Below are 18,397 nucleotides of genomic sequence, written 5' to 3' on the forward strand. Positions count from 1 at the left end.
CTTCCCCATCTCCTCTTCTACAGTCTTTTTTTCAGCCTACAAGAGATTTTTCAAAGCTTTGCCTCAAGCTCACTGAACATCTGTGTTAATCTAGATAGTTAGATTTGTTTCACTATTAAGATACCAAAGCTAAAAAAATGGAAATTTTATTACTTACTTTCCCTTTTGCCAGGAGGATGATAATCATTTACCAGAGAAAAGTTGATTGAGATCATGGTAAGTTTTCCTTGTGATGATGGATTTACATGTCGACAGAGCCATCCATCATGGGGCCTCGACAATACTGATGTGTAACTTAGCACTTTAACCTATTTACATTTTTCTAGTAAATTAAACATGTCTTCTCCTGTTCCAGGTATTCCATTTCTTCTTACCTGTGCTTGATAATGCCCACATTTTGCCTAAACCTCAACAATCAACCTTGCTAATAAAGTGCTGTTCTGAGTATGTGGATGTCTCTCATCAACAGAGGACAAAGCCACAAAGTGAGAATTATAACGAATTCTCACTAATTATAGAATAGGAAATGTCAAAAGAGAAAGTCCCTTACATTTGGTGGTTTCCAGATAGATTTTTAACTGAGAAAAATATATTGTTTGGAAATTCTTTTATTCATTTCGAAATAAACTGGGATATAGAGATAAAAAGGTAATCCTGTTCTTCCAAAAAATATTAAGAAATACTGCAGGAATATAAAAAAGTTTAGATAATGATACAATAAAGATATAAAAACTCCCTCCTATCAGCCATGCAGCTTGGACTCCTGATCCTCATCTTCTCCTTTCCTCCCTCCTTCTCTTGCAAAAAGAATACCCTGAATTTTGTGTTTAGCATGCCTTAGGGTTTTGGGGGGAATTTTAGTATATACTTATATATGTATATAATCATAAACAGTATATCCTGTTATAATTCATAGAAAAGATATATTTTTGTGACCTTCAGCAAATTTCTCTTTTCATTCAATATATTTTTTGAAATTTATGTTTATTATTATAGTTTTAATTATTCCATTTCACTCTATGTAATATTCTATTGAATAAATAGCTCAGAATTTATTTATCTAATCCCCTATTAATGGACATATAGGCTATTTCAAGTTTTAATTTTTTTTTTACTATTTAAAAAACAACAACAGGACTTCCCTAGTGGCACAGTGGTTAGGAATCCACCTGCCAATGCAGGGGACACGGGTTTGATCCCTGGTCCAGGAAGATCCACATGTCACGGAGCAACTAAGCCCATGCGCCACAACTACTGAGCCTGCGCTCCAGAGCCCGAGAACCACAACTACTGAAGCCCGAGTGCCTAGAACCTGTGCTCTGCAACAAGAGAAGCCACCGCAATGAGAAGCCCGCGCACCGCAACGAAGAATAGCCCCTGCTCGCTGCAACTGGAGAAAGCCTGCATGCAGCAACGAAGACCCAATGCAGCCAAAAATAAATAAATAAATAAATAAATAAAAATATTTTAAAAGGTAAGCTTTATAAGAAAATAAAAATAAACAACAACAACAATGCTTCGGTGAATGCTCTTGTACCTGTCTTCCTCCTAATAGTACTAAAGGCCTAGATGGAGGCAGTATATGAGAATTCCATTGTTTCACTTCCTCACCAGCAGTGGTATTGTTTCAATCGTGGTTTTTCATCATGATCATTTACATAAAGACTGTGACAAGTATGCATATTTTAATCCCTAGAGAAACTACTAAAAAATAAGGCAAAGAGGAATAGGTTAAAAGCCCATCGATGGGTTAAAATGGAATATTGAATTTTTTTTGATAAAACCAAAAGTAGTAACAAAGAAGCAAAATATCAGATCAGACAAATAGAAAACAAATAAAAATGGTAGACCTAAATCCAACCATATCAGTAATTACATTAAATATAAATGTACTAAACACTCCCATTAAAAACAGAGACTGTCAGACGAGGTAAAAAAGCAAGACCTAAGTATATGCTGTTTAAAATAATTACCTTTATGCAAAGTTTCAGAGGAGTTGAAAGTCAAATAATGGAAAAATATGTACCGTGCAAACAGTACACATAAGAGAACTGAGCTGGCAAATTAATACTATAAAAAATTACTTCAAGACAAGGAATATAACCAGAGAAAAGAAGAACACTTATAACAACAAAATGGCCAATTCATTGGGAATATATAACAGTTAAACAATTATAAATGTATATGCTCCTAATTACAAGGCTTCAAAAACATGAAGCAAAAACTGACAGAACTAAAGGGAAAGTAGAAAAAACATTGTTGGAGATTTTAACACCTACCTCTCAGTAACTGTTAGGACAACTAGAGAAAACAGTAAGGGTATAAAAGACCTGGCAAAATTATCAACCATCTTGAACCAGTTGACATTTAAAGAACACCACACATAAGAATGGCAGAAACACATTCTTTCCAAGTGCACCTGGAATCGTAACAGGCTGACCATATGCTTGAAAATAAAACGAGTTTCAATAAATTTAAAAGGATTGAAATCTTAGAGCCCATTCTCTGATCTCAAAATTATTAAATTAGAAGTCAGTAACTCTAAGATACTTAGAAATTTAACAACTCAGTTCTAAATAAACCATGGATAAAAGAAGAAATCACAAGGACAATTAGAAGATACTTTGAATTATGATAATAAAGATACAACATATCAAATTTTGTGGGATGTAGCTAAGGAGATTCTTGGAGGGAAATTTATAGTTTTAAATATTTATATTAGAAAAGAAAAAAGGTTTACAATCAATCTAAGGTTCTACCTTAAGAATCTAGAAGAATATGAGCAAATTAAACCCAAAGTAAATAGACGGAAGGTGATTATAAAGGTAAGAACAGACATAAGTGAAATAGAAAATAAACAATAGCTTAAATTAACAAGGCAAAAATTTGGTTTTCTGAAAAAAAATAATAAAATTGATAAACCCTTAGCAAGACTGATTAAGAAAATTGCCAGTATCTACAATAAATGATCTTATGGACATTAAATAAATAATGACAGAATATTATGAACAAATTTATGCCAATATATCCAACAACTTAAATGAAATAGAAAAATTTCTTTAACAGTATAACTTACCCAAACTGACACAAGATGAACTAAAAAATAAGAGTAGTTCTATATCTTTTGAAGACATTGAGTTTGATATCATAATCTTTTCCTCAAATAGAACTCCAGAACCAAATAATTAGCTGGTGAATTCTATCAAACATTTAATAAGTAAACAATACCAACCCTACCAAACCTTCTCAAAAAAATAGATGAAGAAACAATTCCCATCTTGTTTTTATGAGGTCAGGAGAATCCTGAAATCAAACTTGACAAAGACATGACCTCCCCTGACCCCCGCAAAAAAAAAAAAATCAGTAGCCAATAACTCTCATTAACATAGATGTAAGTTTTTTCACAAAATATTAGTAATCCAAATCCAATAATATATGAAAAGGACAATGCATTTCGACCAAATGAGGATTATGTTAGAAATGTAAATTTTAGCATTCAATTATCAATCAGTGTAATACATCATATTAACAGAATAAAGGAGAAAATGAATCATCTCAATAGGTGCAGAAAGAATATCTTACAAAATTCAGCATCCATATATATAAGAACTCTCAGCAAACCAGTAGTAGAGGGAAACCTCCTCAACCTGATAAAGGCATCTATAAAATCCCAAAGGTAACATCATATTTAATGATGACATAGTTGTTGCTTTACCCCCAACATTGGGAACATGCAAGGATGTACACTTTTTTTTTTCTAAAACAAAACAAAAGAACTGTAAATAATTAATTAACTCTAGTTTGCTGGTTTGCTTTTCATGGTGGCACGGGTTAGCAGTTCCAAAACTTTTTTGTACTCTAGACTTGAAGAAATGAACAAATACATTGAGAATAATGGAAGGAATGAGCTACAAGTATGGAAAGTGAGAAGCATGCATTACAGCTTGTAGTTTTTGATTGGAAGTGCATGTTATCAGTTTGAAAACATGGTTTTTAGCATTGAGAAAAATAAATATCTGTGCCTATGTTTTAATAGATATATAAATAGACAGAGATATATAAACATATATGTGTTTTCCACTAAAAGGAACTAGGACCCCTTGGAGAAATGACAGATTGCAGGGCTGGGACAGGAAAAGTACAGGGGGACCCTGGAACATCTGATTGAGGCAGTTAGGGAAGCAAGTGCTCAAGGAGTGACTGGGTCATGTCAAATTTCACAGGAGTTAGCATGAAGGGGCTCATGCTAGCCAAATCTGGAACAGTTTGAATGTCAAAATAACTACTGACAGATTATAGCTGTAGTTATTTATAACTAAACAATAGATTAGGGCTTCCCTGGTGGTGCAGTGGTTGAGAATCTGCCTGCCAATGCAGGGGACATGGGTTCGAGCCCTGGTCTGGGAAGATCCCACATGCCGCGGAGCAACTGGGCCTGTGAGCCACAGCTACTGAGCCTGCGCATCTGGAGCCTGTGCCCCGCAACAAGAGAGGCCACGATAGTGAGAGGCCCATGCACCGCGATGAAGAATGGCCCTCGCTCGCCGCAACTAGAGAAAGCCCTCGCACAGAAACGAAGACCCAACACAGCCAAAAATAAATAAATAAATTAAAAACAAAAAACAATAGATTATATCCCATTGAATAATAAAAGGATCTATGAGGCCATACTGATATAAATAAACCAGTGAATCAATAAATAAATGGGGAAAAAAAGAAAGGTCTTTCTTATGCCAACAAAAGTGGGTGGGGGGGAGAGAGAAAGATAAAGGAAAGAAAGAAGGAAGGAAGGGAGGAAAGAGAAGGAAATAGAATCAAGAAATCAACAGATACTAAAATTAGTAGGTGAGAGTTTGATGAAGAACAAGACATTTGCAGTCTTTGTATTTATTAACTACAAAGGAAAATAACAACTTTATATTGGAAAAACCTAGTGGAACCTCCTTACCCTAGTAATCAAAATGAATATCATGAATATTGGGACAAACCAGCACCATGGACCTTTGGACATGATGCTGAGAAAGAGACATCACTTCCCACCAGAAATGCATTACCTGATTTTTCTTCAACATATCTAAATGAGCTAAATAGAAAGGTGGAAAACAATCTTAGCTTATTAACAAAAAACAAATTGTACCTATGTTGTTCCAGAAAAGATGTAAGATAGCTAAAGTAAAAGTTGACATTTTGAAATAATTTTAAACCCAGAAATAAGTCTGTACTAGAACAAATTAAACTGTCTCTTAAGGTGAAATATTACTACAGGAACAACAGAAAGTTATAAAAATGAAAATTTCTATAAAATATATTTGTATCTTTATCTTATTAGATCATCTATAATTAAGAATATCCCGGATATTTTTACACCCCAAATAGGGATAATCTTCAGGTTTCACTAATGTACAGTTATGCAGATGTTTGTAGGAGAAAAAGGACACACCAGTTTTCTGAATTAGCAGTCAGGCTATTGACCCCCCGATGAAGTCCTTCTGAGTAGACACGCTTATAAAGGTCTCAATCTCCTTTTGAAAGAGAATGATATAAATGGTGAAAACTGATGAGAAAAGGGAAAATAATAAGAGTACCAGTAATACCTGCTTATGAGTTTACTACTGACAAGCACTTTCACATATTTTTTTGATCTCACAACCAACACTTGAGGTGGGTAGGTTTCAGTTAATCATTCCAGTGAGGTTTTTATTTCCCACAAATGCCAAGGATGTCAAGGAAAGTTTGTTCTTGGATTTGGTTTCCATGTATTCAGAAAATAAATAAAAGTCAAACAAGTTTTTTACTGACTAGCTTTAGTTCCGAAATAGCATTACACATTTCTCAAAATCCATTCTTTACAGAGGAGACAAGAAATTTCTGAAATCCACTTTGGATTCTTTTGGAATTCTTTCTGACTAAGCTGCATTTTTAGTTAAGAGAAGTGTTTCTTTGTTTTGCTCATGTCCTTTGAGGAGCAAATGGGTATTGACTGTCCAGATGTAGGTGTTTTGAAAACCAGGCTGGGCTCTCGCCATTGGAACCAGACTTGCAGAACTCAGAACTTTAGTCTCTGTGTCTTCCTGCAAGGGTTAAATCTGAGGAGTGGTAGAATTGTTTCTCATCGTCCATAGGATCCTTCTCCTTTTCCCGTTATTTTACCAGTTAGTGTTCTGATGCATATTTTACAAGTAATCAACAAAACAGTTTTGGAGCCTTTCTACTTCTTCACAATTTTTGCTTCTTTAAACCTGAGTGCATATTTATTTTGCTTCTCAATTAATAAGTGTCTGTACTTTGGGGTGTCAGTTTAGCCTTGGGCTGGAGACACATTCCAGCTTTATCCAGCACCTGCAGCTGGAAGCAGTATGGACATGCTTCTTCGAAATCCTGTGAGGAACTGCAGGCCCAGAGGCAGCAGCAGGTGTGACCCACACAGGTATCTTGTAGTTTCAGCAACGTTGCCTTCATGCCTGTGGCTGAAACCTGATGAGAGCCCCATTGTGGATTACACTGTGAAGAAATGCCAGTCGAACCCAAATGGAGTGACATTGTACAAAATAAGTGGCCTAAACTCTTCTAAAATGTCAAGATCAAGAAACTAAAAGAAAGGAGGTAGAACTGTTCCATATTGAAAGAGTAAGTGCTAGGTATGAAACCTGGGCTGGATCGTGAACTAGGAAAGATTAATTATAAAGTACATTATTCAGACAATTGATGAAATTGGATTATGAACTGCATATATGTGTATATACAGTTTGCCTATAATTATATGAGCCTGGAGAAGGATATAGACTAAATTGTTTACATTGGTTACTTGGGAAATAGTAGGGGTTAGGGATGACACTTTAAAAAAGCATACAGGATGAACAGGACTCATGACACGATTCCATTTTTATTAAATGATACGTGTGTGTGGACTTCCCTGGTGGCGCAGTGGTTAAGAATCCGCCTGCCAATGTAGGGGACACGGGTTCGAGCCCTGGTCTGGGAAGATCCCACGTGCCGCAGAGCAACTAAGCCCATGTGCCACAACTACTGAGACTGCGCTCTAGAGCCCGTGAGCCACGACTACTGAGCCCGCGTGCCACAACTACTGAAGCCTGCGGGCCTAGAGCCCGTGCTCCGCAACAAGAGAAGCCACCACAATGAGAAGCCCATGCACCGCAACGAAGAGTAGCCCCCGCTCGCCCGCACACAGCAATGAAGACCCAATGCAGCCAAAAAATAAATAAATAAAATAAATCTATTTTTTAAAAAAAGAATCTGCCTGCCAAGGCAGGGGACACGGGTTCGAGCCCTGGTCCAGGAAGATCCCATATGCCGCGGAGCAACTAAGCTCGTGTACCACAACTACTGAGCCTGTGCTCTAGAGCCCGCGAGCCATAACTACTGAGCCTGTGTGCCTAGAGCCTGTGCTCCACAACAAGAGAAGCCACCGCAATAAGAAGCCCACGTGCTGCAACGAAGAGTAGCCCCCGCTCACCGCAACCAGAGAAAGCCTGTGAACAGCAACGAAGACCCAATGCAGCCAAAAATGAATAAATAAAATAAATTTATATATAAAAAACATGATATGTGTGTGGATAAAATGAATTACATAACAGATGGTCAACAAAATGTTAATGACTGTCATCTTAAGGTAATGGGAATTTGAACTTTTACATTTTTCATATTTATATGTAAGAAAATTTTTTGTAATACAATGGTTTCAATGTACATGAATTATTTTTATTAAAATCCTAAAAAGTAACTTTTTGGTGTTAAAAGAGCCAAGAAAAAGTCACTGGGGACATTATAAGTACATTTTGGATTACATTTTTTCTGCCTCATCCAATTTTTTCCTTGCAGTGCTGAGTTTATTACTTTAAACATCTTATGTGTTTTGACACAAGATGTTCCCAGATGTGCTGAGCACATGTAAAACTTGGAGCAAACTCTCTGGGTTGGAAGGAATTAGGGTGCCTGATTTTCTGAGGAATTTTGTCTGCTATGGGAGCTTTGGCAATTATTTCCTGAGCTAATTCCTGAATTACCAGCCCTGAACTCTCAAAAGAAATCCCCTTCTGGCATTTTCAAAGTTCTCCTTCTAGCACTGGGTCCCTTTGACTTACGTACTTTGACCACACAGGTGCACACTCATCTTGGTCTCGAAAGGTATACAAATCATCTGTCTTGGGATCTGAATGTCTTCCCCCTTCACCGTGGATAAGACCGTACTTTCTCCTGGCTGCTTGGAGGTATTCTGAGAATGACCGAGGTGGGTTTGTGGAATGCTCAGATGAAAGGAACAAAGCTCTAATTTTGTTAATAATGTAACCCCTGTTGTCGGTAAACCCACTGAGGCAGATGAGAACAAGGAACGATGCGCTGGAATCAAAGATACCACCAACACTCAAGGGAGGGCCAGCTTGGTGCTCTTAGGGTTCACGGCTGTGGTAGCTTTAGGAGCGTGGCCCAATGTAAAGAAGATGAAGAGTTAGTGCTCCCATAAGGGGCTCCCAGCTAATAACAGATGGGTTGGTGGACAAAGTTCAGCAAACTCGCCCTTCAGGTGGGGAAACTGTGAGGCAGGGTCTGTACCACCTCCCACAGTTGCCTGGAGGGTCTGAGCTCCAGCCGCCCACAGTGGCAGCTTCTCCATGCAAGCTTTATAGGCTCACCCCTCTCTAGCTCACTTCCTGTCTCAGCAGTGTTTTAAGGAATCCTCTCCCAAGTAAAGTATTTGCTCTTGAATCCTTGTCAATTCCACTCTAACTGGAAACATCATGTGTTTTCCCACCCTTCCCATCTCCTTGAGATCCTAACCCCTCTTGTCCTGCCTATCATATTGTCAGAGTCCTGGATCTCACTTTGCTACAGTCTAGGCCTCATAGATCTCCCTTTCCGCTGAAATCAAGATACTCTTCCCTACTCAGTTGGCAGTGAGTCAGACACAGTATACTCCTCCACTGTGTAGTGGAATCAGACATGCACACCTGGCCATCAATCCTGACTCCGTTACTTACCAGCTATGAAACCTTGGGCAAATCACCTAGCCTCTCTGATCTTCAGTTTTCTCCTCTGTGCAAGAAAGGTAACATTCCTTACCTTGTCAGGTTGTCCTTTTGATTTAATAAGCTAAATGTGTAAAGAATCAGGATATTGCCTAATACAAGAAGATATTCCAGAAATGATAGTGATTTTTATTACATAATTTTCTTCCATTACTTACTTTCTTATGTGTCTACATCTTGTTTTCCCAACTAGACTGTAGCTTCTCTGCCATATTCAACTGCTTTACCACAATGCCTTGCACATGACGGGCACTAAATAATCACTAGTTATCAGTTTTCTAAAGCTTTAAATCAGAGGATGCACTCTTTCAATTCAAGGTTCATTTATGAATTATTTGTTATTGTGAGGCATTCTCAAGGAATTTTTTGCAGGTAACTCCTTTTCTGGGCCTCAAATTTTCCCATATAAAAAACAAATGTTTTGGTCTATAATTCTAGATGCACCGAGGTCCTTCTAGCATTAAAGTTTGGAGGCTATATATTCCTGAGGGCAAGCACTGTATGTTACTCTCCTCCTGACCCTTCCACACTTACTATAATGGTGGTCACAGATTAAGTGACTTCCCAGTGCACGGAGAATAGAGTCCAGATGCCTCACCCAGCCTTTCCTCTAGCTTTCATCCTGTCCCTCACTCCATTCCAGCCAGACTGTGTTTACTTTGCACCCCTAGAACTTTCCAAGCTTGATCTGCCTTGAGGTCTTTGTACTTGCTGTTTCTTACCATTTGGTTCTCTGCTCAAGCGTCTCCTCCACAGAGGTCTCTCACCCCACCCCAGTCTCTCTATCCAACAACCCTGCTCTGTTTTTTTGTTCATGTCACGTCTCTCTGAAATTGTCTTATCATTTAGTCATTTATTTCCCTTTTTTGGTGTGCATTTTATTTGCATTTATTGTTTTTTCTCTCCACCTCTCCCTCTAGCCCCCAAATATAAACTTCTATCTTGGATCCTTTTATATTCCTGCTGCAAAAAAAAAAAATACTTCGCACAAACTACACCCCTAAATAATTGAGAAATGACTGAATAAACTCTACCACACCTTACAGAGTAGTTTTTAGGTGGTGAGTTAAAATCCATGGCTGTCATGCCAGGTTCTAGTGAACTTAAGTATATGTCCTAAGCTAATTGCCATAGGTCTGAGTAAACATGGAGTAGGAAGAAACAAGGAATTCTTAGGAAGACAACTGCAAACAATCATATCAGCTTATCTAGAAACTTGCTGGCAGTGGGAAATTTAGAGATAATTTTTAAAGATGTAATTCATTTCTTTTTATTATGGAAAATTTCAAACATAAACATGGACCCTCTTGTGCACGGTGGTGGACAAACCCTAGGGTAGCCGCTCATCCTAGTATTCAAACCCTTGTAATATCCCTTCCCCTGTGACTTGCTTTCTAACGGATAGAGTATGGCACATTTGATGTCACCCCTGTGTGATTACCTTGTGTTATATGAGATTCCATCTTGCTAGCAGGTTTGCTCTGGTGACTCTCCTTGCTGACTTGATGAAGTAAGTGGCCGTGCTGGCCCATGAATGCCAGGTGCCACCTAGGAATTGAGGGCAGTCTCCAGTGGACAGCCAGCAAAAGCCAAGGTCTTCAGTCCTACAGCTGCAAGGAAATGAATTCTGCCAGTGACCCAAGTGAACATGGAAGCTGTTTCTTTTCCAATTGAGCCTCCAGATGAGAATGCAGCCTAGCCAACACCTTGATGGCAGGTGCGAGACCCTAAGCAGATGACCCAAGTGCCTGGACACCTGACCCACAGAAACTGAGATAATAAATCTGTGTTGTTTTAAGCTTCTAGGTTTGTGATAATTTGCTGCCACAGATAACTAATAAAGATATATCTATCACCCAACATTAACAATTTTCAAGTTTGCCAATATCTATATCCTCATGTTTTTTGGGGGTGGATGGGCTGGACTATTTTAAAGCACATGCAGATATTTTTGTATGTTTCTCTAATAGAGAAGGACTATTAAAAAGCATAACCACGATGCCAGAAAAATTAAGGGCTTAATAGAGAACAAGAATAGGAGTCTTTTTTTCAAGCAACCAAGTCAATGTATTTAGTATATTAACTGGACACCTGGAGAAAAGGTGCTTGAAATAAATCAAATAACATCCTGTTGATCCCATGAGCTAAAGGATAGGAGAGCATGGGAGAGTTTTCATTTGAATTGTCTGAGGTTTGCCAGTTGTTTTTTTAAAAATCAGTACAGCCGCAGAGTACTGAATTGTCCCTACAGTGTGCTCATTGGTCACGCAATATCTAAAACCATTCGGACCCATTTCTAACTAAGGTCCTACCCATTCCCCTAACCTGCTTTATGATGGATCCTGGTAAATACCATTTTTATCCATAACTCCTTATAATTTCATGTCCTACTCGAATTGCCATTCCCACCACTTTTTCCTTACTACAGGAAGCTCTTCCCAACCGGCCCTAGTTCTTTTCCTCTCTTGGATAAACCAATCTCATCTCCCTTTGACACCGCTCACCTAGGCAGCGCTTAATAAGTGAAATTCTCAGGGCTCTGGGTTCAATCCCATCTCGACCACCCGGGCGGTTTGTGATCTCTGGCAAGTAGTCGGCTGGATACAATAGTGCCTCGCAGGGTTGTCGTGAAGATTAGATAAAGAACGTGCGTAACGTGTGAAGCGCCCAGCACCGAAAAGGCGCAGCAGAACCCCAGCCCTACCCTTTGTTGGTTTCCATCTCCAACCAAACAGCACCAGAACGCTCAGCACCACGCCTCTCCCGCCCTCGTCGCGGAGGATGCAGGGATTTGTAGTTTTTTGGTCCCCTAGTCGCGTTTCCTCTCGGAGCCGGACGGCGAGAGGAAGAACTACACGTCCCAATAGGCCGTGAAAGGAAATTGGGGCGCGGAAAACCGATCGTCCCCGCCCCGTCTTCGCTCTCGCGGCCCACCGGCTGTGCCCACGGCGGGAGGGTTCAGACCCCGCTGCAAAGCCAGGGCCGAGCGCACGAGCAGATCCTTGGGGACAGTCGGGCGGGGCGGGAGAGCACAGCGGGTGGCCCATCTGCCGCCGTGGGAGCTCGCGGGGGGAAAGGAGAGAAATAAAGCGAGCAAATTGAGAGCGCCCGTGTCGGAGAAGTGAGAAAGGGCAGGGGAAGCAGCAACGCACGCAGAGCCTGGCTGCCACGGGGCTTGTCGTCCGGGAGGGACCCAGGGCGCTTCGCTGTCCCCTCCTCCCCGCGGGAAGCCTGGAAGCTGGCCGGGCACGGAGACTCCCGCCCGCAGCCCCCATCCCGGAGTCCGGCCCGCCTCGTGCAGCGCCTCCCCATCCTGTCGCCGGGGCACCCCCAACCCACTCCCGGGCAGCAGCAGAGCCCCCGCCACTCGAGCACGCGCCCCGCTGCGGGAGGGAGAGGGAGAGTCGGGGCGGACAGGGGAGGGCCATCACTCCGCCCCGGTTCCTCGGGTCCCCAGGAGTCGCCAGAATGGGTTTGCGTGTTGCTGCGTAAATGTGTCTCCCGAGGCGGCAGCGGCCGCCGGGAATAAACCGGGAGAAGCCGGGAAGCGGACGAAGTCTGTGGGAATGCGCGCGGCGGGGCATCGGGTGCCCGGCCGGAGAGGCCCTTGGGCGATGCCGGAGGGTGTCCAGCGCCCGCCCCGGGGCCTCGCCTGCCCTGCTGGCGGGCACGGGGGCGGGGGACCCTTCCGAGCCCGTGCGGGCTTCGCCCGAGAGAAGGAGGAGCCGGAGGAGGAGCCCGGCGGGCGAGGCGCCGGCCGCCGCCCACCGGGCCGGGAGGAGGCGGACCAGCTCGGAGCGAGGCGCGCGCGCCGGGACTCATCCTCGCAAACAAGTGTCTGTGGCGTTCGCCCCGCGGCCCAGAGACGCGCTCCGCCGCTCCCGGCGGCCCTCCTTGCGCCGGGCCTGGCTCCTATGGGGCCGGAGGGAACCAGGGAGCCCCTGGCCGCGCAACCCGCGAGCCACCGCCGCGACCCTCAGCCCAGGCGGCCCCAGCAGCTCAGAGCGGGGGCCGCGGACTCGGCTCGGCTGCCAGGCGCGCCGGCGCGGGGTCGCCGCGCGAGCAGCGCCCGGGCTGTCGCCGAGCCCGCTCCTGACAGAATAACGTGCTTGGTTTCCCCACCCCTGGGAGGGGTTGCTGGGGCCGCAAGCTGCCTCCCAGTTTCCATCGCTCTCTCCTGGGGAGGATCCGCCGCCGGGAGGAAGGATTAGAATAAACCTGACCGAGGCGCAGAAGTGGCTCCTGAGGAAGCCGGCGCCGGGGCCGCCGCCTCGTGTCGCCTCTGGGCGCAGCGCTCGGGGGTCGGCGGGCCAGAGCCGAGGCGCGGCCGGAGGGCCGGGGGCTGCGGGGCCGAGCGAGCGGCTGTGCGAGGGGGAGGGCGCACGGCAAGCACGGGGGCGACTGGGCAGCCCCCCGCGCCCCGCGGGGTCCCGGAGCCCCAGCACGCGGGCTGGAAGCGACTGAGGACCGCCGCCGCGGGCTGCGGGCGAGCACCGTCCCTCTAGGCAGGGGATCCGGCTATGACAGCTGGGCTCCCCAAAGGGTTAACCTGGGTGTCCTCGGCAAAGTTGTCGCCGAGCCGGGAGCCCGCCTAGGGGCCGCGGCGCCGAGGCTCTGGGGGCGGCCGGGCGGCCGGCGGCGGTCGTGGCTCGGCGGGGGCCGCGCGGCCGGGGGGCTGCTGGGGGTGTGCGCCCCCAGCCGGCTGCCCTCGTGGATGCCTCCCGGCGGCGGCGGGCCCATGAAAGACTGCGAGTACAGTCAGATCAGCACCCACAGCTCCTCCCCCATGGAGTCGCCCCACAAGAAGAAGAAAATCGCGGCCCGGAGGAAATGGGAGGTTTTCCCGGGAAGAAACAAGTTCTTCTGCAACGGGAGGATCATGATGGCCCGGCAGACGGGCGTCTTCTACCTGACTCTCATCCTCATCCTGGTCACTAGCGGACTCTTCTTCGCCTTCGAGTAAGTGGTGGCGAAAGCTCCCCGACGCCTGGCACCCCTCGCCTCCCCGATCCCTGTCCCTCTCCCCTCGCTACTTTCGTTTTCTAGAAGCCTTATCTATTGTATATTGTTAGATAATACAGACCCCGCACTCCCTCTTTTTCTTTAAAAGGTCTGTTGGCTTTTCGGTCCCCGGAGATAATGCAGTTCTGGGTCGGGCTCTGGGAGTGGAGGAGAAGGGAGAGAGGACACTTGGAAGGTGTGCCGGCCTTGTTGCACCCAAGGGTTGAGTGGCACCTCGCAGGTGACTGATTCTTGGCGCGGGCCCTACTGAGTTTGGAGACTAGCAAACCAGCCCAGATGTAGCCTTCTGTGGGAAGCGGGGATGAGGAAGGTCCTTAAGTCAGGGATAAACAGAATCGACTTCCTTTCGTGCTCACGAGCTGTAGGGCATCTTGTGAAGCTCAGTTGACTAAATCTTCTACATACCCTCCCTGACTAACGAGAAATCTTGGTTATTTTAGGTCTCAGAGTGTTGGCCACTCCATGTGGCTTGGAAGGATAATTTCATTTTTCGTTCTCCTTAGATGTTCACTCTTGATCAATTTCTGATTTACTATCAGGTTTCTAAACGATTCACTTTAAAAACAGGTTTCAGTAAAAAAAAAAAATGCTCCAAGCAAACACTTTCCCCTCCCCTCCCAATATTGGGGAACAGGTAAAAGGAGACTGTAGGCCTGTCAGGAAGAGTATGACACTGCATAGTAACTTATGATTCCAGAAACAAAACTTTGGGACTTTAGGGCTTTTATCGGGGAAAAAAGTGCATGCCCGTCTTCTCCATTCAGGAAAATCAAATTGGCTGATAGCAACTATCTTCCTGCCAACTAACTAAAGATCTTCTTGTTTGTTAATAGTATTAGATAAAGTAGTTTAACCACATTTCAGAATCCACTTCAATTGCTCTTATTGGGTCCAACATTTGCATTGCAGCTTCTTGTGTAATTCTTGGTATCTTATGCTCAATGAAACTTGTAGCTACTACCCCCTCCCATTGAAAAAAAAGCAATATATTTATTGGGAGTTCTTTGCTTTTCCTAGCTATTATGGGGCATGATACTCTTTCTGCTTCTGTTGGATAGGGTTAATTAAAAGCTTTTGTGTATGTTTACTTTGTCTGTGGTAAGTATTAATAGGTTCTGACTTCGTGCCTGGTGTTTGATATTCCAAATGCTGTCTCAGTCAGAAATGGATGATCTCTTGACAATGTAATACTTTTCACTTAAAGCCCTCTGACTCTGAGGGGAAACATTTTGTGTCTGAACGTTGTGCTGTGATGAACAATTTTGATGGGATTGAGTGAGAACAGGTGAGGAGAGAGATCTCGGATATAAGCTCCTTAACTCCCCCAGCCTTTCTTACAGACAACAACTCCATTTCTGACTATGTAAAATTTCCAGGTCTCTTCTAGAAGGTTAACTTTGGTGCACATTTGAGACTAGTTGGTGGAGTCTGTCTGGGGACTTGGTAACGGGAAGGTAGGGGTATGGAGAGGCTTTCAGAATGATGGGAGAAATGCCGTGTTGTTCCTGCTGCTGCTCCCCTGCCCCCATCCAGAGCCACCCTCTTGTCCTTACAGACCTGGGGAACTGGGGGAAGGGGCCAGAGGTTCTGGGTGATTTTGCAGTCTGAGTCATAATAAATCCCGGCACTGACATGGTGATGTCATACGGTAGAACAGAAATGCCATCCTTCCAGTGGTGGCTTCATTACAGGTGTTCCCCTAGGTAGAGCATATTCACTATGTTCCTCATGTTAACAGAGTTTTGAATGGATCTATACTGGCATCTCTGCGCTTTTTTAGCAGTGTTAAGAGTGGATAAAATGGATTCATTTTGTGATTGTGTTGCAGAGCTTCAGCCACAAGTGTGTTTCATTTAGGATCGTGACTATTTCATTTTCTCTAAACACCCAAACCCCCACTGTATGGTTAGGGGTCCCCTGCAGTTATTACTTTTACTCTATTTTTACTTTCTTTTACTTTCTTCTTTCAAACACTGCTTTTAACCAAACCATCATAAGTTCATTTTCACCTCATCTCTGTGTGTTTCTTCCAAGAGTTCCCCAAAGGATCACTAGCAGGTTGTTAGGGATCTTTCTGTGTCAGCGTTGTGTTAACGGATGGCTGTAGGAATAAACATGTGCACTGGGATTTTATTAGCTACTGTCGGCAGCTTCAGTTTTAGATCGGCTCTACATGTATGTGTGTCTTTGGTGTCCATGAGTGTTGCTTCAGTTATAGCCAATTTGAAAGTTCAAGAAAATAGGCTCATCGTAACATGATGCCTCAATCACAAAAAATCATAGGGCTGCTCAAATCATAGAATGTTACGCTTTAGCAAGAATATTTGTCGCTGTATTGCTTTTAAGTTCTTTACCATTGCTAATGCCAGAGTGAAATTAAATAACTTTGACCAAATTAATTTGATAGAGACTCAGAGCCCCAATTAGTCACATGCACGGGAAATGAAATGCCAACAGGCTAGGAGAGATCAAGAGAGAATGCCAGTTTTGTCTGCTCTCTGTCTGCCTTCCTTCTGCCGTTCCTTCAGTTATTTATTGAGCATATACTATGTGGTTGCCTATTTTGATTAATTTCATGTCTAGATAACTTTAATATTAGCAGAATTTGTTTTTAAACACGAGGGTCCATGTTTCTCCATACTGTAACACAAAGGCAAATATGAAATTTGAAAATAAGACATATAACTTCTAAACTTAGTTTTAGACCTCCTTTTCCTGCAACTCTTCTCCACCCCACCTCTCCTTCCTGACCTTGAAGAGATGGACAGGGAACTTTGTTCAAGAGAAGTGGACTTCTTGGAATGCAGCAACAGGTGTTGATACTGTCTTCAACCGTGGAAGAAAGGCAGGGTAGAATGATTTTTCTCACCTTGAAGATGAAGTGATAGAGGCTTGGAGAGGTTAAATAATCACCTAAGATCACACACGAATTAGTGGCCAGGCTTCTGGCTGGAAAGCCTGTGACCTTTCTGATGCTCTGTGCTGCTTCTCCCCCAAATATAAAATAGTGGCTACAGGCATGCATGCCTTTCGGAAGGACAGATCCCAAAATTCTTCCCAGAAGTATGACCTTAGACAAATTAGTTGACTTTTCTAAGCCTTGGTTTCCCAGTCTGTTAAATGGGATTAATAATATCTACCTTTAAACGTTGTGAAGATTAAATGAAGTGTATTTAGTACAGTGTCTGATACATAGTACTCATTAAAGGGTACATGTTATTAGAGCAGAACTTAGAAATAGCCTCCCAAGGACTGGTCACCCTTTCTGAGAACCTGTGAAGGACGGAGTATGTGGATTAAGAAGCAAGCATGACAGTGATAGCATATTAGGGTGGAAAAAATGTGGAACTGTGTAGTCTGCAGTTGAACAGAGACCTTGGCGTGAGTCTGAGGGGCAGCTTTGCTCCTGCGCCTTTTATCCAGACCCTGAGCGAGGGCAGTGAGCAAGCCTACAAGAAGCAGGGACTACATCTCATTTCCATCCTTGGAGCTGCCATCTCAGAATCGAGAAGACAGTAATAAAGCAACTAGAAGAAACCTGAAGCAACTCTCCAGTCTTTGTCAAGTAGGGCAGGGCTATTTATCTTTAGACGTCTTTTATTCAACATATGTAGTACTGGTCCAGAGTGACAGCATTACGTGGCTGTGTTTAAGAGGGAAGGGTGGAAGTTGGTTGCAGTGCTGTGGAGACATCTCACTGCTCCTTGCACTTACTGAGGGGCTGGCTCATCAAAGACTCCCTACAATGTCCTCATTCTCACACACCCCAGAATTGCCATTTGAAAAGATCAGTGAACATTATCAATTTCTTTCTCTCTGACTTACACACACATATAGCCCACTTTTTTTTGTTTTTTTTTCTTTTGCGGTACGTGGGCCTCTCACTGTTGTGGCCTCTCCCGTTGCGGAGCACAGGCTCCGGACGCGCAGGCTCAGCGGCCACGGGTCATGGGCCCAGCCGCTCCGCGGTATGTGGGATCTTCCCGGACCGGGCCACGAACCCGTGTCCCTTGCATCGGCAAGCGGACTCTCAACCACTGCGCCACCAGGGAAGCCCTTCCTTTATTTTGTAACTAAACACTTTAAACAGATAAAGCACTCTGTGGTATATATGAAGGTTACCCAACAACCACCAACATGTAGAGTAGTTTTGTATCTTATAGGTTCTTGTGTTTGGATACTTGAATTTATGTAGTAGGACTTTTAAGGATTCTATTGACTACTTGTATTTCACTGTCTTCTCTCAGCTAGTGGGAAATGACATCAAATTATGCAGAAAGGACTCTTGTAGGTTCCTATAACAGGGTAATGATGATCAATTATTTATTGGG

General features: G+C 43.7%; 1 protein-coding gene and 1 pseudogene across 2 annotated transcripts in view; one reads left to right on the top strand and one right to left on the bottom strand.

Moving 5' to 3' along the window:
• Positions 1 to 3,585: 3,585 nt before the first annotated feature.
• LOC149747920 (ribonuclease MRP subunit p24 pseudogene) lies at positions 3,586 to 7,592 on the bottom strand (annotated as a pseudogene).
• A 5,191-nt stretch (positions 7,593 to 12,783) lies between these two features.
• ZDHHC14 (zDHHC palmitoyltransferase 14) overlaps positions 12,784 to 18,397 on the top strand; it is a 277,973-nt gene continuing 272,359 nt past the window's right edge. Inside the window, exon 1 of one of the 2 annotated variants that reach the window (XM_089922184.1) lies at positions 12,784 to 14,003. In XM_089922184.1, the coding sequence (XP_089778310.1) occupies positions 13,759 to 14,003 (245 nt within the window). In that variant the 5' untranslated portion in view covers positions 12,784 to 13,758. The remainder of the gene's footprint in view (positions 14,004 to 18,397) is intronic. The other variant, XM_022560194.3, reaches the window with a different exon arrangement.

Source organism: Delphinapterus leucas, chromosome 12 (assembly GCF_059928025.1).
Source record: "Delphinapterus leucas isolate spDelLeu-1000000601 "Yukka" chromosome 12, BTC_Dleu_Yukka2, whole genome shotgun sequence".
NCBI lineage: Eukaryota > Metazoa > Chordata > Mammalia > Artiodactyla > Monodontidae > Delphinapterus > Delphinapterus leucas.